We start from the raw sequence: 26,257 nt of genomic DNA, 5'->3' as shown, positions 1-26,257 counted from the left end.
TCGGGATTACAGCGCCGTCATCCCAACAGCCGGGATATGAACTACATCTCCCTGAAACTTACTCATGTGTACCTGCTATACGGATAAGTCTCACTCTTCTGCGGCCGATGTTGTATTCAACATCGGCCGCAGAAGAATTCTCATTGGGTGACAAATTAATGACATTTCAAATGGATTACAAGACAATTTTCCTTTGAACTACAAATTTGTCTTGCTGATTTCCAGAATTTACAAATTAATTACAAGAAGATCTTTTTGAAATATTGGAAGAATCTTTTTTTTTTTTCATTGATTGGTGACCAATGGTTTGGGGAGTTTATACTTCAATAAATGTTATTTTACAATTATGAGATAACAAGCTCAGAAAAGCTAAGCTCTTCAGAACTCAATACATTCGTCAATTTTTCAGTCCACATATAATTCAATGGGGACTGCACTGGTGACTGAAAATATAAGGACTGCAGCAGATATTGGAGACCTAAGGACTTATTATGGAAATCCTGCAGTTATCAGGGGACTATTTTTTTTTTAAACAAAGTCTTATGAGATGTGTTGTCTCTCTGACGGCATGTAAGGATGTGGAGTGGGGGACTGCAGCATATAAAGGGGTATGTGGATGGGTTTGATGTCATGTAAAGGGGCTTGTGGAGCCTCTGATGGCATAAAAGGTGCATGTTGAGGTGTGTGATGGCATATGGGGGCTCTGATGGCAATTAAAAGTGTACGTGTAGCATATGGCATGTAAAGGGGCATATCTGCAAATATGATGCCATAAATCCATTATTTGACTTTATCATAATGGTAAAAAACATGATGTTTTGTCCATGACCCCAGTCCTGAAATCTGAAAAATAAAAAGATGATGGCCTTACTGTGAGCTGTCCAATGCATTGCAAAGTAAGTGACAGGTGGACAGCGTTTAGGATGGTAACAGAGGGGTGCTCATAAAAACGCAGGCGTGTTTAAAAAACGCCGTTACACGGGCGTGCATATATTAGCACTTGCGATCTCCTACGCATCATGAGAGCCCTTTGCATGTCAAGAGAGCTGCCGAGTCTGCGGCAGGACAGACCCACCGCAAGGGCAAGATGGCTGCTCGATGTGCATCAATGTTACCGTTATCTACGCAGGTAAGCGACGTCGTGCGCAGGTAAGAATGCAGCAGTGGGCGTCCTTATGCTAGAGTGATCTTTTGAACCATTAGCATATTTTTGCAGCTATGATCGCATTAGAGTCCATCTCTGAATCAGGCCCTCAATGGTAAGACCCTTCCAAAGCTGAACCACTTATCTCTAAATTGACTATAGATTGGGACTGGCGTTCTTTTTGGGCCGATGTGTTCATCAATTGAAGACTGTTTTATATCTAATTGTCCATAACTTGATGGGCACACTGAATAAATTAAGAGAAGCCCCAAGGCATGTCTGCTTATCTATCTTCCAGGTGCCTGCTTACTGTACATAACAAAGTCCAACTCCCTCCCATGAATGACCTCCTTTATCCATTTCAAAAGAACAATATTTTATGAACAATAGCTTCAGTACAGCTGCAAACTTTCACTGGCTCAGCAGATCTGTGCTCACTTCCATCCTGTCCATTCACGTGTGGGCACAGAGAGGCCGGGTTTCCTACACTTGGTAAAGCAGAGTGAAAGGTTAAGAGCTCCATAATTCTCTGGTTACAACTGAATAATTTTTGTGTTACATATAATTTAACATTTCCTAATAAATGTATTTAATTATTGACCAGCTAGGATGCTATTAGGTTATTGCTGTGACACTTACTTTATTTACTACAAGGGTATCAGTGGCATAGTCAAGCGCAGGGTGTCTGTGTGGGGAAGGGGGGGGTAACAGTTGCCCAGAAACTACCCCTCCTGGTCAGAGGCTCAAATCCTGAACACAATAGTTTTATTGTATAATACAATTTTACTAGAGCTGAGGCCACAACATGCAGTATAAGGGATGGAACTGTCTTAGTTTTTCCTAAGTCTGCTGTGTGGAAGTGAACATTTCAGTAGTGCACCAGACCAATATATAGCTTGTTACGTGCTGATAATGCCCCTCCATGGGCTGGCCACACTCTGAAATGAAGCATATGGAAGCCTCCTCTAGAAATCCTGCGTTTCAGTGGAAGCAGTGACACGTGCAGGTTATAATATAAATACAGGCTGGCTGCCCCCTGGGGATCCAGTGCTCACACATACCATCTCCCCCATAGCTGGTAGCATCAGCGGTATGCACCTGGCACAAGCCCACTATTATGCTCTATACCTGCATCCATCTACAGTATGAACATTTTATTTCTTCAGTTTGGGAAGTGATTACTTTATTAATTTCACTGAGGAAACTATAACAACAGGGCAGATCTGTAGATATATCGGACATGCGGCCAAGATCTATGATAATACTCCAGAACTGCCCACTTATCATCTTATTGCTGCTCAACTCTGGGAGAGCCTAGAGACAGGGGTGTATCTATAATGGGTGCAGGGTGTGCCGGGGGCACACGGGCCCCTGGGTTAAGAAGGGCCCACACCACACACCCTGCAGTCATATTTTTAATACTTACCTCTCCGGTGTCCCACGACGGCGCTATCAGCACTGTAAAAATCGGTGACTTGCACATGCGCAGTAGATTCTGTGCACAGACTAGTGCCCAGAGTCTACTGCTGCGCTCAGTGTGAGGGGAGGGGCCCCCGGACGGAGACTGAACACGGGCCCCCTCCTCTCTTAATACGCCCCTGCCTAGAAGGGGGGTCCAGGGGGCTTTAATCACTCAATGCCATTGGCTGCCAAATGCTGTGATTCACAGCCATATATGTTTCAGGGGATGGGGCTTTATTAATAGGGTTCACTGCAAAATCCATCATCATGCCCTTTGCCACCCACCTTCACTGTGGAAGTGGGTGAGATCTAGGAGTGTGGGCCAATCTCCTGGGAGTCAGGGAGAACTCCCAGACATTCCGGGAGAGTAAAGGTGCCTACACACTTGGCGTTGTGCTCACGATCCGACGTTGTGTCTGATTTCCCCTTGAACTCTCCCCAGCAGCTCCCCGGCAGTCGTGGGCACGATTTGGTGTTAAAAAACTGTGCAATGTGACAAACGATCTATCGTGCCTCCTAACTATTCCAGTGCAGCGTGATTGAGATTGGCAAAGCTGCCCTACAGCACGGCAGATCTGAAGATGCGGTGTACGACCAGCGGGTACAAGCATTGGCATCGTGGTCGTGAGTGGAAACTCACGATTTGGGCATATTTTATAAGATTTGTCGTCACGATTCGTTGGAATCGGGCAAATCGTGTAAAAAATCGCCAAGTGTGTAGGCACCTTAAGCAAGTATGCAGTATTGCAATAACTATGCCTAAAAATGATACCCCAAGCAAAGAACAGTGCTGTAGTATTTACATGGTATACATGGAATAAAAACATGCCTCTTGTACAGTTAGATACATTTGTGTCCAAGGTGTACAGGTGAAAAACACATGCCACACGTACCAGAGTTGTGCAGCTCAGCATAATGCGTTAAAGGTAGGCTTACCATACTATCCCTTTAAACCGAGACACTCTTGGATTACACAGTTTTTGTGGCTGATTAAAACCAGGTGAAATCCAGGCTTGAAGTCAGCCAGCCACAGAACCTGTGTAATTCATGAGTACTCAAGGAAGGAGACTTGAATACTCTTCTGGAGGAGGCCCTAGGCAAGTATGTCATCAACTAGCAGTGGCGGATCCAGGGGGAGGCGATTAAAGCGATCGCCCCCCCAGCACAGTCCGTCCTTGATCATCTTTCTCCTACACCTGACCGGACCAGCTCTCCATGCTTACCTACTCTCCCGAAATGGTTGGGAGCCTCCCGAAAATCATGTGTCGCTTCCGACCACCCAGAAAGCTAGGCAAGTCTCCCGGAATCGGCCGAAGCCGGCCCGCACCCCCTGTTGTCTCCCGAACTCCCCACCCAACCGTCCACTTACTGTACAAAAGTGGGCAGTCTGGGGTGGGCGATGAGTCTCGTCACCGTAGCCCCGCCCCCCGCTTTACAGTGCCTATATTATCGTCTCTGTACAGCAGGGGGCGGGGCCACAATGACACGATTGGGCTGTCACGGCCTCCCCGCACCGCCCACCTGCTATGAGTAAAGAGCCGACCTGGCTGCCCCCTCCCGGAGAGGGCAGCCTAAAAGTCGGTAAGTATGCAGCTCTCTGCAGCAACCTCTGCCGATAAAGAGCAAGCGAGTCCCTGTCCACACATAGTGAATACATAAACATATATCAATTATAATAATCAATGTGGCCACACAAAAAAACCCTGTGAAGGGGAGGAGTTGGTACCAGAAAGGGGAGGTGCCAGTACAGGAAAGAGGATGAATCAGAATTAACAATTAAATATCTCTCCCTTTAACAGTCTAGATTCGCCCCTGTAGACTAGATGATGATTAATGGTGTTTTAATGTAGAATAATAATAAGGATTTTCTTTTCTACCGTTGTTTTATTTGTAACAGTATTTTTATTTGTAACAGTATTTTTCCATGGGGCGCCACAGATCCCAGTGAGAGCCATTGTTATGCTGGGTCTTGTAGTTCTACATATGCCAGCACACACAAGCAGTATATTGCTGCCAGGGTTTGCAGAAAGCAATAGTACCAACTTATTACCCCAACACCAAATGGCACTAGGGAATGCAGCACCGTGCTAAGCAGACTGGTGCTGCGGGCTTCCCTGTTATGGCGTGACCAGCCCAGCCTGCCATGCCCCCCACATTTACGGCAACCAGACCACTTTATGGGCTGAGGTGCTTCCATCACTTTAGTGATCTGATCTCCCATTTTTTTCTTATACCCCTTTTACACCGGAGCTAAAACCCAGGTTTTTGAAGGGTTAACCCGGGCAGCTACCTGGTGTAAAAGGGGAGAGGGTTGGATCGCCGGGTCGAGTGACACAGGTAAATAGCAGGGTTTAACACGTGCATAGCCCGTGAAACCCTGCTGTGAGAACAGCGCACTCTGGGTCACGCTGACCTGGAGTGCGCTGCTAACCGGCCGATTGGTCTGGCTTCAGTGGCACTTTCACGCAGGGAAAGCCGGCCCCAGTGTGAGCGGCGTCGACTGGGGAATGTCCCGAGTCGGCGCCGGCAAAATTCCGGGTCTGATCCGGATAGAAACTTTGGGCCTGATTCAGAGCCGGACGCTGTGACCAGAGCGCTCGCTCTGAGTCAGGGCCCTCCTACCTAATTTTGGAGCGGCCTCATGGACGCTCGCATAGCTGTGGGTTACCACCCACAGCTATAGCGAGCGTCCACGATGATGGTCGCGATGGTCAAGACCATCGCGACCATCGGGCTTGCGACGAGACCCTGCGGTAGGGTCTCATTGCCGCAAGCCCTGGAGTGATTTTGGCTCTATCAGAGCCAAAATCACTCCCACTGACATCACTAGTGATGTCAGTGGGGCCGGACCCAGACGGTAGGCGTTCCCATGGGAACGCCTCCGTCTGGCAGGCACGCCCACCAAAGGGGGCATGCTGTCAGTCACCATCGACAGCACGCCCCCTTTGGTGCGAGACCCGGAGCGACAGCTCGGCTGTCGCTATGCAGGTCTCATGCATGCGCACGACGGAGCTCCCTCCGTCGTGCGCATGCGCATTAGGGCACCATCGACCCGCTTGCGAGCGGGTCTGAATTAGGCCCTTTGTTCCAACTCCAGGTCAGACCCGGAATTTAGGTGGAAAAGGGGTATAAGTGGAAAATCAATCCTGATCATCGTTATCATCATCTGAGCCTATCTTGTTATGTGCCCACCTCTAATAAAGTCGCAATTATGCCCCTGCAGTACTCTACCTACACTCCCCGTCCTTCCCTCCTCTGCCCGGCTCATTTAGTATAAAGAGTCATTATATTAGGATAAAATGCAACCCGATTTGCATATAGATGTGTGCACAGTTCAGAATTGCGTACTTTAAACGTAAAAAAATACTACATCCAGATGTACATGTGGCCCTGAACGCTGGTAGTCCTTTTTGTAATTTTTTTTTTTTTTTTTTAGCTACAGACAATGGTGCAATGAAATCTCACAATAGGCTGGATACAATTTTCAATGTTATTTTCTAAAAGTGAAGAGGGAGGACCAGAAACTGGAGACAACACTTTGCTGCGGTTATTTGTCGCCGTGCAAGATACCGACACGCTGATTGTGGACATGTGACTGGTTCTAAAAGTGTTCGGAATAACATGACTACATGGTATTTGCCACATTTTTGCTTCAGTGGGCTCCTACTATATTACAGGCAACTTCCATTTACTGCGCCTGATTAAAGACATCTGAAATTCATCATGTTTTACAATTCAAGTACTAAGCCAGTTTCAGTATGTAGATGCTGTGTGCAATGGTGCAGCAACAACTATTACTGCTGCCGGCTGCTGATTTTATCTCAGATGTTGTTAGTTCACCGCTCTGGCTGTGACTGGAGCCATTGCTGTGGCCTTTTACACTGGATAAGCCGGGGAACCCACTACTGTCACTTAGCATGAGACAGAGCTTCTGGATTAATGTGGTTGTCCAACGCTCTGCATTACATGTCCAGCAATTCAAAAGACGATCTGCAGTATTCAGTGGTGACAAGTTTTGTCTCCTAGTAGAGAGCCTGTCTCGCCATCGTCGGGCACCACCATCGATGGTACAGAGCCAAACAATGTTTTTTTTTCCCCTCCATGTGCCGGGACACAGAGCTTAGGGCCTGATTCAGACCCGCTCGCGAGCGCACAGCGCTCGCAAGCTGGTTGATGGCCGGGCAGTGCGCATGCGAGCCCCGGAGCGAGCAAGAAATCACTCGCTCCGGGGCTCGCTACAAGACGGGGCGGCTGTCGATGTTGATCGACAGCTCGCCCCGTTTTGTAGGAGGGTCGGGGCAGTAGCTGCACAAACTGAGGCGTTCCCTTAGGAATGCCTGCCGCACATGATGTCAGTAGTGAACTTCCTGCGCTATTAGAGCAGGAAGTTCACTGGGGCTTGCAATGGACGAGACCCTACCACAAGGGTCTCGTTGCAAGCCCGATGGTCGCGATAATCGCCAGGCCGCCCACTAAAGCTGTGGGTGGTCACCCACAGCTTAGCGAGCGACCTGGAGGCCGGGATTAAAAAAAAAATGGCCTGCCCTGATTCAGAGTGAGCGCTCGCAAATAGCGAGCGGCTCTGAATCAGGGCCTTAGCTCCGCCGCCCTGACACGAACCACGAGGCCCTGCCCCCCACTCCCTGATTAGCCCGCTGCTCGGCCAGTATTAAGACAGGCCATTGGTGTATGAAACCATCGATGGCTCACAGCCGATGGTTTTATACCATGGGTGTCATCCACCAATGGTACCATCAATGGCAAAAATTGATGGGCAACCTACCGATGGCCATCCCTACTTTAAAAAGTAAATGCAGGTTGTGGCTGGGGTGTGTGCTTGTGTGGTCATGCCTGTTAACCTGCGTTCCCTAGCCATGTTCCCTCCCATCACAAAATGGCCTCGGCCGATGTTGGGAGGTATGTTTTTAATTCTCCCTATATATACAATGGTTGAAGAAACCATTCACCTATTTAAGAACTATTGTGGCCGTACATGTACCACTGCAATCAATTCATCGCTATCACCATTTTACATGTTACATTCAGAATAATAATATTATTTTATTATTATTAACTTTAACAGGAAACCCAAGCACATGATTTGGTGCATCAGTTAGACTTTGACTTTTGGATCTTGCTGATGGAAGGCACTGGGCAGGTCTGGAATTCCCGCTGTGGGCTGTCATGACTGTAAAGACATAAATAAAGCTCTATCGAGCAGTATTTCAGAAGAATAGAGAATTAGGATTGCTACACATCAGACGATATGTCATCTGATGCCGCGGATTGGAGTAACATATCATACACATCGTCTGATGTGTACCTTGCTGACATTGGGGTCATCCCATTTGCTGTGTTGGACGACCCAACAGCCGACAGCATACAGCGGAATGCGTCCATGAACGATAAATTGCGTGATCGTGCACTATATCGTTCAGATTATGTCGTCGGCCGAGATACACATCTTTCTGACGTGTACCCGGCTTTAGGCCCTGATTCTGAGTCGGAAGCAGCGGCAATGTTGGATGCAGAGGTGCGATGTGCGTCCTGATATTGTTTGTACAGAGTCGCAACTTGCAAGTACCAATGTCGATGCACAGCTTGTGCCGCGGGTGTGGTTGTGTACAGAGACGCAGATGCATAATCTGCACCTGCCATAGGGCTTGTGCAAACTTCAATGAAGCGACCGATGCACCAGGCGGTTTTACAGCTTCTAAAGGCGCTGGCGGTGGGCGTCTCGGTCCTTGCACATTTGGACGCACGGATGTACACCAGGGAAGGGCATTTGCCTAAAATCGCACTTGTAACTGCAGCAAGAGGTGCAGACACAGATTCGGGCCCTAATTTGTAATTACGGGGTGGTCCAAAAGTGATTGAAGGCAAGACTTGAAAATTAAAAAAAGTTGAAAGAGTTAAGTATTCACTTTTCCCTGCCAGTCCCCAATCCCACCCCTGCATAGACTTACTTCCAAAAAGTGGAAAGTGAGTGTGCCCCTATATATTTGTCTGGTGGGCATATATGCACAGGCAATAGGCTGCAGTCCATGAGGCTGCATTAGTTGCAGACCCTGATGGCTGGTTTGAGACTTTAACCACCACAAATGCAATCGCCTGAGGTGTAAATAACAAAAAATATAATTGTACCTGCAATTTCTCATGCATGTAATCTAGAGTTATTGTTATTATTTGTATGCTCTGCACTCTGCAGTAAGCAACACATTTGGGGCTTTCCCGAGAACCTGTTCTCCCAGGAGGCAGCATTCCATTTGGCGCACTGTGATCTTTCCAGGTCTACGTTGAGGTTGAAAATGAATGGACAAAAACGTCAGTATAATGGTCCGCTCTGCAGATGTGCTCCAGATGGGCTCATGCCTTAGGTGTGGATCAGACGGCTAGCTCCTGGTTGTTTATAGTGAGGGCAGTTTGGGAAGTCTCTGTAACAATGGCCTCATAGTTAGAAGCCCTACGGAATACAGGAGCATGGGGGCTCAGACAGACAGTCAAATAAATAGTTTACTATTCCCAGCTCCACCTCCTTGAGTAAGCCATTGAAAGCACTTCACTACACAACTGCCTGTTGACTGATTTTCCTCGAAATTAAGTTCCACAGATTATAGAAGGCCCCGGCGCTGGAACCAGTAGTCTTTAAAGATAATCCCATCACCCATTGACTCATTTCGGTAGCATCCACGCTTATGCATGATAAGTGATGCTCTGGGGTGTCACATCTGCTACTGGAACCTTGTAACCGTCTTTAAAAAAACAGGAGTGCCACTATTTTTAGCTTCTCATAATAACACCATGTGCAATTCTTAGCTGTTATTTTTTCCACAACGTTCTAGTGGAAAAATAAGACTAAACTGTTTTTGTTTTGTTTTTTGTTAACATCTATTTAGCTAGACAGCATGTATCAATTATGTTTAAAGTGAGACCAGCCTGAACTCACACCCCCAGCCATCTCTATCCACTACAATAAAACCTTGCAAGCATGCAGGCAAGATAACTGATGGTTCCATTCAATTTATTGAGTAGACATGCCTTTAATTATGTAATGTACTACAGAGCATTATGCTTTAAACAGAAAATTAGACAGCCAGTGTAAAGTAAAGGGCCCCACACATCTAACGACAGACTGTCTCTTTTCCTCTTAAGTTTGAACTAACCTTTCCATAAATGTTATATTACTGTAACCCTTGTATCCAGCCCATCTGTGTCACCCCTGTCTGTCTGCCCCCTCCCCTTTAGAATGTAAGCTCTCACGAGCAGGTCCCTCTTCCCTCATGTGCTTCTCCTTCACTTAATTATACTTTAATTTACAACAGCACCCAAGCCTTGGTTGTTGACACCATGCTGCTTATTTAAGTGTTATGCAGCAATGTATTAATCATGTGTTTGTAATGTTAATAACTGTTTTCTTGTGTGCTAATTTGTTTATGTACATTGTAAGGCGATGCGGAACCCTTGTGGTGCCATATTAATAAAGATTAATAATCGGATCGGAAATACAGATCCACCGGTCGGAAATGCCAACAGGCGGCCATGGATGTTCACCGATCTGTCGGAGGATCGGTGAAATTATACATGTTGCAAATCACAGCTCATACTTTGATCGTGATAGGCAATCAGTGAAATCCAACTGCATTGCGACTATCAGTCACTGATGTATGGGGGCCTTTTAGACTGAGAAAGGCAATCAGGTGGAAGGTGGGTTACCTATGTACAAATCACATGACCTTTAAGTTAATTCATGTTGTGTCACCTGCGTATGATTTTACCTTCTTTCATTTTAATTCCACCTTAAACTGAGGTGCATTCAGTCATTTAATACTACTGACATTAATGTACAATTTCTTCATCACATGGGGAACCAAAGTATTGTGGATTTTTTTTAATATTTTAGTAAATTTATTGCGATACGCTGCAGTTGCGAGGTACCACTTAAAGACCTGTCCCACCCATAGATGAAATGCTATGGTCACAAACCATTACTTTACAGGCGATTCTGATGACAACCATTTTGTGGTTAGTGCGGACCTACTGATTTCAGGCCATTTACAGCCATTTTGTGGGTAGCGAGATCTTACTGAATTAGGCCATTTTGGAAAAGGGCATAGAGGCCAGTGTCATTTTAAATCAAGTTTATTTTAAAATATAGAGCAGTTGCAGCCGGTGAGAGACTAGAGCTGGATGACACCATTGAGCAGAGTGAAGTCGATAAAGAGAAGCAGCTGAGAGGGAGAGACTGCAACAAGCAGACTGGCTGAGACTTGTGGTTCCACTTAGAGAGTCCTGCTAAAGCGAGAACTGTACATACATACCTATTGGAGGGGAAGTAGCATCTTGACTCTGTAATCTACATTGATGAAATAAAACCATTTATATGCCCATAAGCTTCCATTGCTGTGGAACAGGCATAAGGGCCATTCAATTCAGTGTGATGTGGAATAGCGCTCTGAATTAGTTCCTGAAGCTAATCAATTAGCGGCTCTGGTAACCCCCGACCAGAGGATTTCTGCTCGCACCCTCCTGCGGTGCGCACAAAAATCCCACTAACTAGGGTTGCGATGCTGGTTTCTGGCTTATCACGTGGGACATTTAAAGAGTGCCAGCAGAATGCATATTATAGGCCTCATTATAGGGAATCTGCGCCTGCTAAGGACCATTCTGCTAGTGTGCATAATGGGTCCTGCGTAGTCGCGCACACATGCCCGCCGAGAGCTGCAGCGGGCCCGGGTAAAGGGGGTATGGCCTAATCGCACTAAGCCTGGCCACGCCCCTTCAAGAAAAAAAACCAACTGGCGACGGGGGCGCTCTGAGCGCATAACCAGGGGGCGCGATCATCTTGATCACTCCCCCCACAGGCATAGGAGACTGCTGTGGCTGCTTCATAGCAGCCGCGAGCAGTCTCCCAGTGCAGCCCAGCACACAGCAGCGTGTGCTGGGCTGCTGTGATGAAAGAGGGGGGGAGCGGTACTGGACCCGGGCCCCTCCAGCAAGCCCGGGCTCAGATAATTTGTACCCGCTTCCCCCCCCCTCTTGGCGCCCCTGCGCACACAGACCCTTCAATACCTCTACCTGATTGACAGGCAGAACCATTTAAGGAGCGGTGCGGGGGCGGCAGCTGTTCCTTGGAAACGGGGGCGTGTACACCCAGCTTTCCGGGATCAACGCAAGCCCAAGGCTCGCAAGCTGGCCAGCCTAAGTAAGCTAAGGCTTACTCAGCTGGCAGGCAGCCCGGCGCCATCCACCATCGTGACCATTGACCACCGATGGTCGCAATGGTGATCCCAGCCTGCCACCTCTGTCGCAGTGTTGGGATCGCAAATGCAGCAGGGGGTGTCATACAGTGGGCGTCATACACCTCCTGCTGCATTTGCATAATAGCAAGGATGTAATTGCAGAGCTGCCTGCGTGCACTACACACTACAGTATATGCCTGCATGCAACCCTGCAATTGCAATCCTTGCCTAATCAGGCCCTATGTTAGGTTTATGCGAATATCAAGTTTTTGTGTATTTTATGTATCTAGGATTTGTCTTAAAGAAAAATTCTGTAGTTGTTCAGTGATAGTTCATTAGTGATGAAGTTACCAGTAACAGACTGTATTTTGATTTATTATGAATCTAGGGCCTGTTTCAGAGACAGACACTGTGCATAAATATGCTAAAGTCTGCAGGAGGCGTCACCTCTTCCCGGCATCTCAGATCCGATGCCAATTCACAATGGCTACCTCCTGCCCCCTTGCGAGGTCAGTAAATCTGACCTCGGCACTCCCACAAACTGAGACCACACGCCCATGTTTCCTGGAAATGCAGGCAGCGCCGCCCCCTCACCACCTAAAAAAGGCTGCAGCCTGTCGATCGGGCTGCGTTCAGAGGGCACTGTGTGCGATGACACATGACCTGTTCCGCACATGCGCAGAAAGGGTCATGCGCATGTGCAGTCCCCCCACCACCGGAGATGTATGCCAACCATCGGGTTTGCATACATCTCTGAATCAGGCCCTTACTGTACATGTAAATCTCATTTCATTTATTACAACCATCTTGCTGCCTTTATTTCGAGGCGCTTTACCTATAAATCTTTGCTGTGAGTTTTAAAAATAATTGCTGCTACTTTCGCTGTGTAGCTAGAATTGGATCTTGTTTAGGTGAAGAGTAAGAAAATACATCACAGAATGTATTGGATGTTTGTCTATGACTCAGATTATAGATCTGACTGAGGGCTAGTAATACTCCTCACTCACGATGTAACATGTAACATTGTGTCATAGTGGGAGCTCCAGCTACGCAGTTCCAGGTCCTGTGCCATTGGCTTACGAGGAAATTTGTCCTGGCAGCTCATCATAAGATAAGATAAGTGGATTGTATGAGGGAATCGGTAGAGAGACACAGAGAATGAGTAAATACTATGAACAAATGGTTAGAGATCAAGAATAAGCGGTGGGGTGGGGCAGAAACAAATAAAGGATAAGGAAAGAGGGGCAAAGACCGAGACGAGGAAAGAGATGCACAGGAGGAGGAGAGAGGGGCAGAGGGCGAGGAGAGAGGGGCAGAGACCGAGGACGAGGAGAGAGGGGCAGAGACCGAGGACGAGGAGAGAGGGGCAGAGACCGAGGATGAGGAGAGAGGGGCAGAGACCGAGGACGAGGAGAGAGGGGCAGAGACCGAGGACGAGGAGAGAGGGGCAGAGAGCGAGGATGAGGAGAGAGGGGCAGAGACCGAGGACGAGGAGAGAGGGGCAGAGACCGAGGATGAGGAGAGAGGGGCAGAGACCGAGGATGAGGAGAGAGGGGCAGAGACCGAGGACGAGGAGAGAGGGGCAGAGAGCGAGGATGAGGAGAGAGGGGCAGAGAGCGAGGACGAGGAGAGAGGGGCAGAGACCGAGGATGAGAGAGGGGCAGAGAGCGAGGATGAGGAGAGAGGGGCAGAGAGCGAGAGAGAGGGGCAAATACTGAAGATGAGGAGAGATGGGCACAGAGAAGATGAGGAAATAAGGGCAGACACAGAGGATGAGGAGAGAGGGACAGAGACCAAGGATGAGGGGAGGGGCAAATCCAGATGATGAGAAGAGAAGAGCAGAAACAGAGGATGAGGAGAGGGGGCAGAGACACAGGGACCAGGTGAGGGTGCAATGCAGATGGCAAGGAGAAGAGCGCAGACAGAGAATGAAGATAGATGAACACAGAGAAGATGAGTAGAGAGGGACAGAGAACGAGGAGAGAGAAGAGACTGAGGTGAGAGGGTCAGAAACAGAATGAAGAGAGGATCAGAGACAGATTAAGGTAGAGAGCATCAGAGAGAGGATGGGAAGAGAGCGTCAGAGACAGAGGACGGGGAGAGAGGATCAGAGACAGAGGACAGGGAGAGAGGTTCATAGGATTTGAGACAGAGAATGAGGAACGATGGCAAAGAGAGGATGAGGAAAAAAGGGCAGAGAGAGGATGAGGAGAAAGGGGCAAATGCAGATAATGATTAGAGAAGAACAGAGACAGAATGAAGAATCACAGAGAGGATGAGGAAAAAAGGGCAGAGACTAGAGGATAAGGAGAGAGTAGCAGAGACACAGGGCCAGGAGAGAGGGGCAGAGACACAGGACCAGGAGAGAGGGGCAGAGACACAGGACCAGGGGAGAGTAGCAGAGACACAGGGCCAGGAGAGAGGGGCAGAGACACAGCACCAGGAGAGAGGGTCAGAGACAGAGGACGGGGAGAGAGGATCAGAGGATTTGAGACAGAATCAGGAAAGATGGCCAAGAGAGGATGAGGAAAAAAGGGCAGAGAGAGGATGAGGAAAAAAGGGCAGAGAGAGGATGAGGAAATGAGGATGAGGGGCAGAGACACAGGGCCAAGGGAGAGGGGCAGAGACACAGGGCCAGGAGAGAGGAGCAGAGACACAGGGCCAGGAGAGAGGGGCAGAGACACAGGGCCAGGAGAGAGGAGCAGAGACACAGGGCCAGGAGAGAGGGGCAGAGACACAGAGCCAGGGGAGAGGGGAAGAGACACAGGGCCAGGAGAGAGGAGCCGAGACACAGGGCCAGGAGAGAGGGGCAGAGACACAGGGCCAGGAGAGAGGGGCAGAGACACAGGGCCAGGAGAGAGGAGCAGAGATCGATGACGAGGAGAAAAGAACAGAGTCAGAGGATGAGGAAAGATGGGCACAGAGAGGATGAGGAGAAAAGAGCACAGAGAGGGGCAGAGACAGAGAATGAGGAGAGATGGATGGAGAATGGGGAGAGAGATGAAAGGGTATGAGACAGAGGATGAGGAGAGAGGGGGACAGAAACAGAATGAGGAGAGGATCAGAGACAGAGGACGGGGAGAGAAAGTCAGAGGGTATGAGACAGAGGATGAGGAGAAAATGACAGAATAGGTAAAAAACTAGAAAGGAGAGTAAATAGTTATAAAAAAAGTGAATGGGCAGAGACAGAATGAAACACATGGTACAGCGACAGAAATGATAAGGAAAGGGCTACATATAAAGAATAATGAGAGGAAAGAGAGCACAATAAAGAATGAGAAGAGGAGGAGGCTCAGTGACAGAAAGGAAGAGAGAGTGATGAGAGGTAGTTCAGTGACAGCATGGTAGAGAGAGAGGGGGGACAGCAGGTCAGTGACAGCATGGTAGAGAGAGAGAGGGAGGACAGCAGGGTCACTGACAGCATGGTAGAGAGAGAGAGAGGGGGGACAGCAGGGTCACTGACAGCATGGTAGAGAGAGAGAGAGGGGACAGCAGGTCAGTGACAGCATGGTAGAGAGAGAGAGGGAGGACAGCAGGGTCACTGACAGCATGGTAGAGAGAGAGAGGGAGGACAGCAGGGTCAGTGACAGCATGGTAGAGAGAGAGGAAGGACAGCAGGGTCAGTGACAGCATGGTTGAGAGAGAGGGGGAGCACAGCAGGGTCAGTGACAGCATAGTAGAGAGAGAGAGGGATGGCAGCAGGGTCAGTGACAGCATGGTAGAGAGAGAGAGGACAGCAGGGTCAGTGACAGCATGGTAGAGAGAGAGGGAGCACAGCAGGGTCAGTGACAGCATGGTAGAGAGAGAGAGAGGACAGCAGGGTCAGTGACAGCATGGTAGAGAGAGAGGGAGCACAGCAGGGTCAGTGACAGCATGGTAGAGAGAGAGAGAGGCAGGACAGCAGGGTCAGTGACAGCACGATAGAAGGAGAGAGAGGGAGGACAGCAGGGTCAGTGACAGCATAGTAGAGAGAGAGAGGGAGGACAGCAGGGTCAGTGACAGCATGGTAGAGAGAGAGAGGACAGCAGGGTCAGTGACAGCATGGTAGAGGGAGAGAGGGAGGACAGCAGGGTCAGTGACAGCATGGTAGAGAGAGAGAGGGAGGACAGCAGGGTCAGTGACAGCATGGTAGAGAGAGAGAGGGAGGACAGCAGGGTCAGTGACAGCATGATAGAGAGAGAGAGGGAGGACAGCAGGGTCAGTGACAGCACGGTAGAGATAGAGAGAGGGAGGACAGCAGAGTCAGTGACAGCATGGTAGAGAGAGAGAGGGAGGACAGCAGGGTCAGTGACAGCATGATAGAGAGAGAGAGAGGGAGGACAGCAGGGTCAGTGACAGCACGGTAGAGAGAGAGAGAGGGAGGACAGCAGGGTCAGTGACAGCATAGTAGAGAGAGAGGTAGGACAGCAGGGTCGGTGAGGAGGTTAAGTGTAGAGAGCAGGTTCAGTGACCAAGACAGAGAGGAGAGACGGTTCTGTATCAGAGAGTGAGTGGAGGAGATTCAATTAATAGTGAGAAAGGAGAGGAGGTTCAACGAGAGAGAGAGAGAGAGAGAGAGAGAGAGAGAGAGAGAGAGAGAGAGGTTCAGAGAGTGAGTGAGTGGGGAGAGGAGGTTCAGTGAGAGAGTATGGGAAGAGGAGGTTAATTGAGAGAGAGAGGGGGGGAGGAGGTTCAGTGAGAGAGAGAGAGTGGGGAGAGGAGGTTCAGTGTGAGAGAGTGGGGAAAGGAGGCTCAGTGTGCGTGTGTGTTTGTGTGTGTGTGTGTGTACTTCCAAAGCAGATTCTGTACTCCAGCGGTCACAGAAGTGTGATGTGTGACCGGTGGTGTGTCTCTGTGCGCAAACAGCGGATTAGAGATGCAGCCAGATTAGTGATGCAAATTACTATAGCTGCAGCATTGGCATAAATTCTCAGTACCGTGGGTACAAAGACGCAGCCATGACAGGATTAGCAGTAGCAGTGCACCATTGAACATTGCGCCTATGGCAGACGCAGAATGTCCGAGTGACCATGGCTGCCAGTGTCAGTGCAACTGCGTCTTTGTGCCCCATGCTATACCTGTGTCCACTTCTGATACCCGTGGTGAGGTGAGGAGGTTCAATGACAGAAGGAGGGTGAGTAGAGGAGGTTCAGTGACAGAGAGTGTGAGTAGAGGAGGTTCAGTGACAGAAGGAGTGTGAGTAGAGGAGGTTCAGTGACAGAGAGAGAGAGAATAAAGGAGATTCATTGAGAAATAGAGAGAGTGAAGAAAAGAGATTTGGTGGCAGAGAGAATGAAGAAAGGAGGTTCAGTGACAGAGAGAGAGCGTGAGTAGAGGTGGTTCAGTGAGAGAGAGAGAGAGAGAGAGAGAGAGTATAGAGGAGGCTCAGAGAGAGAGAGGAAAAGAGACTTGGTAGAAGAGAGAGAGAGTGTGAGTAGAGGAGGTTCAGTGAGAGAGAGAGAGAGTAGAGGAGGTTCATAGAGAGATAGAGTGAGAGAGGAAAGGAGATTTGGTAGCAGTGAGAGAGAGAGAGGAGAGGAGGTTCAGAAAGACAGAGAGGAGGTTAAGAATGAGATTAGAGGAGGTTCAAAGAGTGAGAGAGAGACTAGAGGAGGTTCAGAGAGTTAGTGAGATGAGAATGTTGGCAGAGAGAGAGAATGAAGAAAGGAGGTTCAGTGACAGAGAGAGAGAGCGTGAGTAGAGGAGGTTCATCAAGAGAGAGAGAGGAAAAGAGATTTGGTAGCAGAGAGAGAGAGTGTAAGCAGAGGAGGTTGTGAGAGAGAGAGTGAGATGAGAAGGTTCAGTGATACAGTAGATAGAGAGAGTGAGTAGTGGAGGTTCAGAGAGAGAGAGAGAGAGAGAGAGGAAAGGAGGTTGAGTGATAGAAATAGAGTGAGAAGAAAAGGAAGCAGCAAAGGACTAGAAAGTAAGAACTAGATGAGAGGTGGCAGATACAGACAGAGAATCAGGCAAAGTCGCACAGCAGCTGAGAGAGACTTAAGCCAGATACCACTAGACGATAAATTGAACGATATCGTTATCCTTCATCGCATTCAATATTGTCCAGTGTGTATGCAAGATATTAACGATGTGCTCTCCGTGGATCGTTAATGATATCTTTCATAGATCACACTTGCAAAGCAACTTGACAATATAGTCAGGTTCTGCAAGTTCGTGAATGAGGGAGGGTGCCGTCACTGAACGATATCGTTAACAACATTGAGCCCGGCCGTGTAGGGGAAAAACTTAACGATCTCGCTCTTGGAGCCTATCGTTAAGTGTGTATGAGCCTTTAGAAGACAGCATAGTGACAGAGAGGGTGAGTTAGTGTGGAGAGAGAGAGATAATGATGAGAAGAGACATGAATAGATCAGGGGTGACAAAAGGGAGCATTGTATATGGAGGAATGAGAACACTGGACAACAAAGAATAAATATAGTAGTACAGTGATAAAGAATGAAGAAAAAAAATCAAGACAAGACAGAATGAGGGGCCAGCAAGAGTAAGAAAGTTAGGAGTGGGGGGACAACAACACAGGCAGAGAGGATAGAAGGAGGAGGCAGTGACAGCATGAGAATAAGGAGTAGAAGAGTGACAGCAACAGTGAAAAGAGAAGTGGACAGCAACAGGGAGTACTGGGAGCAGTGACTGAGGGAATGAGGATACCAAGAAGTAAACAAACGGGGGCAGTGAGAGAATGAGGGAGTGTGAAAATAGAGAGGTTGTAACAACACACAGAATAAGGAGAAAGAGAGAGAGAGAATGATACTAGGGAAGGATGTGCAGTGAGGTAATGAGGAGGGATGGCAGGGACTGTGCTGGGAGAATAAGGAGAGGGCAGTAATAATAACTGTGAGAGAGAGAGAATGATACTAGGGAAGGATGTGCAGTGAGGTAATGAGGAGGGATGGCAGGGACTGTGCTGGGAGAATAAGGAGAGGGCAGTAATAATAACTGTGAGAGAGAGAGAATGATACTAGGGAAGGATGTGCAGTGAGGTAATGAGGAGGGATGGCAGGGACTGTGCTGGGAGAATAAGGAGAGGGCAGTAATAATAACTGTGAGAGAGAGAGAATGATACTAGGGAAGGATGTGCAGTGAGGTAATGAGGAGGGATGGCAGGGACTGTGCTGGGAGAATAAGGAGAGGGCAGTAATAATAACTGTGAGAGAGAGAGAATGATACTAGGGAAGGATGTGCAGTGAGGTAATGAGGAGGGATGGCAGGGACTGTGCTGGGAGAATAAGGAGATAGCAGTAATAATAACTGTGAGAGAGAGAGAATGATACTAGGGAAGGATGTGCAGTGAGGTAATGAGGAGGGATGGCAGGGACTGTGCTGGGGGAATAAGGAGAGGGCAGTAATAATAACTGTGAGAGAGAGAGAATGATACTAGGGAAGGATGTGCAGTGAGGTAATGAGGAGGGATGGCAGGGACTGTGCTGGGAGAATAAGGAGAGGGCAGTAATAATAACTGTGTGAGAGAGAGAATGATACCAGGGAAGGATGTGCAGTGAGGTAATGAGGAGGGATGGCAGGGACTGTGCTGGGAGAATAAGGAGAGGGCAGTAATAATAACTGTGTGAGAGAGAGAATGATACCAGGGAAGGATGTGCAGTGAGGTAATGAGGAGGGATGGCAGGGACTGTGCTGGGAGAATAAGGAGAGAGCAGTAATAATAACTGTGAGAGAGAGAGAATGATACCAGGGAAGGATGTGCAGTGAGGTAATGAGGAGGGATGGCAGGGACTGTGCTGGGAGAATAAGGAGAGGGCAGTAATAATAACTGTGAGAGAGAGAGAGTGATACTAGGGAAGGATGTGCAGTGAGGTAATGAGGAGGGATGGCAGGGACTGTGCTGGGAGAATAAGGAGAGGGCAGTAATAATAACTGTGATAGAGAGAGAATGATACTAGGGAAGGATGTGCAGTGAGGAAATGAGAAGAGATGGCAGGGACTGTGCTGGGGGAATAAGGAGAGGGCAGTAATAATAACTGTGATAGAGAGAGAATGATACTAGGGAAGGATGTGCAGTGAGGAAATGAGGAGAGATGGCAGGGACTGTGCTGGGAGAATAAGGAGAGGGCAGTAATAATAACTGTGAGAGAGAGATAATTATACTAGGGAAGGATGTGCAGTGAGGTAATGAGGAGGGATGGCAGGGACTGTGCTGGGAGAATAAGGAGAGGGCAGTAATAATAACTGTGTGAGAGAGAGAATGATACCAGGGAAGGATGTGCAGTGAGGTAATGAGGAGGGATGGCAGGGACTGTGCTGGGAGAATAAGGAGAGAGCAGTAATAATAACTGTGAGAGAGAGAGAATGATACCAGGGAAGGATGTGCAGTGAGGTAATGAGGAGGGATGGCAGGGACTGTGCTGGGAGAATAAGGAGAGGGCAGTAATAATAACTGTGAGAGAGAGAGAGTGATACTAGGGAAGGATGTGCAGTGAGGTAATGAGGAGGGATGGCAGGGACTGTGCTGGGAGAATAAGGAGAGGGCAGTAATAATAACTGTGATAGAGAGAGAATGATACTAGGGAAGGATGTGCAGTGAGGAAATGAGAAGAGATGGCAGGGACTGTGCTGGGGGAATAAGGAGAGGGCAGTAATAATAACTGTGAGAGAGAGAGAATGATACTAGGGAAGGATGTGCAGGGAGGTAATGAGGAGGGATGGCAGGGACTGTGCTGGGAGAATAAGGAGAGGGCAGTAATAATAACTGTGAGAGAGAGATAATTATACTAGGGAAGGATGTGCAGTGAGGTAATGAGGAGGGATGGCAGGGACTGTGCTGGGAGAATAAGGAGAGGGCAGTAATAATAACTGTGTGAGAGAGAGAATGATACTAGGGAAGGATGTGCAGTGAGGTAATGAGGAGGGATGGCAGGGACTGTGCTGGGGGAATAAGGAGAGGGCAGTAATAATAACTGTGAGAGAGAGAGAGCAGAAGGAGGGAAGAGAGACAGTAACCAGGAGAATTAGAAGGCAGGGTGGACAGCGACAATGTAGGAATAATAGCCAGGCTTTATATAGAGGAAGGGGAGCAGGACTGATGGATAAGGAAGCGCTAACAGGACATACAGGAAGAGTTGCAATGTGCTATACAATATGCTTCCATTAACCCTTTCATGTAATCTGTACTTTGTGCAATGTGCTATACAATATGCTTCCATTAACCCTTTCATGTAATCTGTACTTTGTGCAATGCGGTGTACAATATGCTTCCATTAACCCTTTCATGTAATCTGTACTTTGTGCAATGTGCTATACAATATGCTTCCATTAACCCTTTCATGTAATCTGTACTTTGTGCAATGCGGTGTACAATATGCTTCCATTAACCCTTTCATGTAATCTGTACTTTGTGCAATGTGATATACAATATGCTTCCATTAACCCTTTCATGTAATCTGTACTTTGTGCAATGTGCTATACAATATGCTTCCATTAACCCTTTCATGTAATCTGTACTTTGTGCAATGTGGTGTACAATATGCTTCCATTAACCCCTTCATGTAATCTGTACTTTGTGCAATGCGGTGTACAATATGCTTTCATTAACCCTTTCATGTAATCTGTACTTTGTGCAATGTGATGTACAATATGCTTTCATTAACCCTTTCATATAATCTGTACTTTGTGAGAAGGGATGAAAGTAATGTTCCTGGTAACACCAAAACAAAAAACAAAATCAAATCTTCTGTTCTTTCTTCTTCAGTGATTCGTATTCTAACGTCTGTTCACAAATGGAAAACTAAAATGGATATATATTTTCAGGCTTAGTATACATAACATATCAGCCAAGCATAGGAGGTTCATCAAGAAATGCACCACTCACAAGGACTGACGCATGCAGGATAGAGGAACGTGCTGGTCTATGTCAGAGCAACTGGCAGATGCAGCAGGAATAGATCTGGTTATAATCAGCTAGAACATTCACTCTCAGTTATAATGATAATCCCTGCATATATATCATAGAAACATAGACCTTGACGGCAGATAGGAACCACTTTGCCCATCTAGTCTGCCCCTTTTCATGTATCCTTTAGGCAACTTCAACCCTATTTACTCCTTACGTCTCTCTTAAGGATACTCTTATGCCTATCCCAAGCGTGTTTAAATTGTTCCACCGTTTTAGTTCCAACCACATCTGATGGGAGGCTATTCCACTTATCCACTACCCTTTCTGCAAAGTAATTTTTCCTCTGAGCCCACCTCCCTCCAGTTTCAGTGCATGTCCTTGTGTTCTTGTACATCTCTTCCCATATTACATTTTGTACTATGTATAATTTTGTAATAATGTGTTCTAAAGAAATAATATATCTCTCTCTCTCTCTCTCTCTATATATATATATATATATACACACTAGCGACTATATATCTATCTATATATATTTTCACTAATCTGTAAAACGTGAGTTAATGGCATACACCAGGCTGATCAGAGGATTTCGGTTAGACCTCTCTTACCTTCAGCGGTCATCACAATCCTTTCCACCTGCTTGGAATAATATTCCTCCACAATGGGTTTTTCTTTCTCAATTTTTTCCTTAATGGTGTCCACTGTGCTGTTGTAAATGGAGAGGATTTCTTCAGGAATGGGCAACTCCTCACTTTCTACTTCTGGAGGTTCTGTGAGCCTCAATTTACTAAGAATTTGACCTCTGATGGCCTCTATCCTCCGCTTCTTCACCTGTTCCATATCCACTGCCTTGCATGTAGACATTGACATGGCTACATGGAGAAGGTCCACTAAGATGAGCATCATACACATCCATTGGATTCCCATGGTGTAAATTCCACAATACAGGAGAGAGAGAGCTAGAGAGAGAAGAACTTGTTGACTTCAAGCTTTCAGGATTTCCTTACAACTGTCCTCAACACTCCAACCTGATCCTCTTAGGCCAAATTCAATTAAGATGTATTCAATTGCCTTGAGATCATTGCTTGGAAAACTCTCAATGAAACCACCTCCATGTGAAGGAGTTTACAGTCAATGATGAGATGATGTTCTTCAAAGACATTTCAAAATATTTGTAATAGTGACCAGCACCACGACTTACTAAGCATAGGGGGAGAGTACAAAAGCTGAGATGTCCTATGGTCATGAAGCAGTTGGGGGATAGGTCCTGCTAGACGTCCTGTTGGACAACTTGTAGAATATCTTGCCTTGTATATAACTCGCTCCCACTCTCTGCAATTTGATGGCCTTGTCTCTCAGCTTGCTAGAACATGCTTCTCCCGTCCCCCCTCTCTCTCCTTCCTCCTGTGTGTGCTGTAACTGGCAAGGGTTTTTTTTTAATGCTTTTTCTGTAACTTGAGGCTCCACCCAGGATATGATGGTACTTTTAAGTTTGACACACAGAGAGTAGTTTAAGGAACTGCTGCTGACTCCTGGGGGTGGTGGTGAGGGCTAAAAGCTGAAAGCTGATAATGTTCTATTAGAAAACAGCCACAGCAGAATATGAATATACAGTCTGACACAACCACTGCATTCTGCAGAGCAGGGAAGCATTCTCCAGGGAGAAAGTATGTTAGCGACACTCTATAAAGACAGGACGAGACAGGAACGTATGTGAGGACGCACAGCAAGAAGATAATTCGATGATACACATTGTATGAATCAGAAAGACCTAGGGGACTGATTCAGCGATGACGCAGATGTGACTGCGACGTTTGGCCGTCGCCCGTCTGCGACTTTCCTGGTGTACGTCTGTGCGTATGACTGTGCAAGGACTGAAAAACCCGCTATGAGCGTGTGTAGATGCTGTAATACCGCCTTGTGCGTCATTAGATTCCACCATCGGTCGCACCATCGAAACTTGCATCAGCTCTATGGCAGGCGCAGATTTTCCCGTATGGCCTCCAAAGTGAACGATTACGCGTCTGTGTACGAAAAAACTTCAGCGGCTCGTCCACGGCACTCTCATAACACGCCCATATGACAGACCATCTCTGCGCGTCTGTTTAGCCCAGGAATCAAGACTTGTTATACTTACCAAGTGTTTTTTTTTTGTTTCTATGCCTGATCAGGTCTGCAGGCCTTACAGTGGTTTCACTTTAGTAACATTTTTGTTAGAGAGTTGCTAGAGAGGTGCACTATGGGATTGAAAATTAGAGAACACTAATTTGTGTTATAGGCCCTATTTTTCAATATTAATTTTAGTAAAATAATGTGCAAATGTGTGTTTTCACACCTTTTTCTCATTATTTTAGTACTTACATATATCAAATGGCTTTTGAATAAAATAAAAAAAAAACTACTCCAAGGCCTTAAAGCAGGCTTGCCTACCCTCCCGATTTGGTCGGGAGCCTCCCGAATATCAGGTGCCGCTCCCGAGCCCCCGAAAAGGCAGACAAGCCTCCCGGCTGCCGCCTGCCCTCCCGACTACCTACTAGAAACACCTGCAGCGGGGGGCACGATGACGCGATTCACGCTGAATCATGTCATCGTGGCTCCGCCCCCTGCTTCACAATGCCTTTATTTCCAGCATTGTGAGGAGAGGGACGTGTGGCCATCGTGTGGCCACGCCCCCAAAACAGACCCATTGCTCGGCCACGCCCCCTGCTATATGCTTGCATACAGCTCCCTCCTGGTAGGAGGGAGCCAATTGTCAGCAAGTATGCCTTAAAGTCTCATTCTGTTAGTAAGCAGATCGCATTTTCCATACTTGTAATGGGAAATATGATCTGCTCAAATTTACTAAAAGAAATTGTTAAAAAGTACCAGAAGCGCCCTCTGCGATAACAACGCCATCTCCGTCTCACTTACTCTAACTCAGACTTCCCTGCCTGCTGGCAGGGAAAGCAGAGCCCCTAGTAGGATTTTTGTGATCAGCCTGCAGATCTGATGGACTGTAGTGCTGATCACAATGTAAAAAACAAAAACAAAACACACTCACAGTACCTCTGTTCAGGTGATTGGTGACCCGGTTATCTAATCGCTGTGCCTCGGTCATCTGATCAGTATACTGAGGTGCTGAGGAGTCCTTCTAGCATCCTCAGTTTACTGCAGGGATTAGATAACCGAGGCACAGCCATCAGATGACGAGGTCACCAAGTAGCTCATCGATCACCTGCACAGAGGTAAGTGTAAGCTGAGTGGGGGACCAGTAGGGGTGTTGTGGGGGGTGGAAGGGAAGGAGCGGTAGCGGGTGGAGAGCCAGCTGTAAAGCGCAGAAACACTGTCAGGGTATTTTTTTTAGAAGAATACCCTGAAAGGTGTGTGAAGAGGATTCGCATTGACAGAGCTTTCTGGCAAGATCTGCCCCTGCATGCGGTATGTGATACCTGATAAATATCACATTGCGATATTGGGTGAATTTACCACATCCTATCCCCATCCGAGATGCGGATTGTGATAAATAGGATCCAAAGTGTTCAAAGTGTTGTTATCAAGGGCTACAGAGGTGTTATGGTGCATACACACGGTCAGATCAGACAACGATAAAGAGATAGTTGTCTGATCGTCCTGCATGTGCTGGATGATCGATATCGAACATCCAGCACGGCACCAACCCACTAATCGTTGATCGCGGGTCCCTATAGTAACCTGGTCGATATCAACCAGGTTGGACTGCATGCACAGGCGATGGTCATTATCGTTATCGACCAGCTGTGCCCGCGCATTGTCCGTCGTTTGGGGGGTGAAAGGGACCCAAAAATGGACCATAGTAACGATATAACGATATTGTTTATATCGTCCTACTAAATCTGACTGTGTGTATGCACCATTACTTTGAGAACAATTAAAATAACCTACTGTGTTTTCTTTGGGGGAATGTTTCCCTTTTCCCTGATTACAGCCCTTTTTATCATTCTATGTTTTTGTCGTCACATCCTTTTCACATTATTTTAGTTTCAATTGTATTTGTAAAAAACGATTCCAAGCCTATCAATTCGCACATTTTTAGTAATAAAATCGCATTTCCCATATTTTTAATGGGAAATGTGATGTGCTCAGATGTATGTATAATACTGCTTCAGTGATATCCTGCTGGCACCCTACAGTGTATCTCGCGCCCCGAGCTCATACTCCACTTGTTCTCCAGTGCTATGCCCCAGTACCCCAGTGTAGCAGAGAGTAGAGTGTGGTGAAGCCAGGATCTATAGGACTGCAAGTATGCTGGTGTGCATACTCATCTCTAAAATAAAGATCTACCTAACTTATTTTTACCTAAAGAGATGGCCTCGCACCTATTAAGGTAAACGGGATGCAGTCAATATCCCGACAGCAGGGATTACGGTGGTCAGAAGGCTGACGCCGGAATCCCGACTGCCAGGATCCCAAAGGTATGTACTGGGGTTGGGGGGAGGGTTAGGCACTAAGGGGGGAGGGTTAGGTAAGGTGCGGGGAGGGGGAGGTTAGGTTTAGGTATTGGGGTAGTAGTTAGGTTCAGGAAGCGGGGAAGGAGGGTTAGGGGTAGGGACA

At 47.5% G+C, this 26,257-nt stretch overlaps 1 protein-coding gene across 1 annotated transcript in view; it reads right to left on the bottom strand.

Moving 5' to 3' along the window:
• Window positions 1–23,089, bottom strand: part of TGFB1 (transforming growth factor beta 1) — a 42,468-nt gene extending 19,379 nt beyond the window's left edge. The window contains exon 1 of the mRNA XM_088477097.1: window positions 22,297–23,089. Coding sequence (XP_088333223.1) covers window positions 22,297–22,615 — 319 coding nt within the window. The 5' untranslated portion in view covers window positions 22,616–23,089. The remainder of the gene's footprint in view (window positions 1–22,296) is intronic.
• Between the last annotated feature and the right edge of the window lie 3,168 nt (window positions 23,090–26,257).

The sequence above is a fragment of the Taudactylus pleione genome, unplaced genomic scaffold, assembly GCF_031769625.1.
Source record: "Taudactylus pleione unplaced genomic scaffold, aTauple2 ptg000199l, whole genome shotgun sequence".
NCBI lineage: Eukaryota > Metazoa > Chordata > Amphibia > Anura > Myobatrachidae > Taudactylus > Taudactylus pleione.
This window is presented reverse-complemented; position numbering and strand designations above follow the sequence as displayed.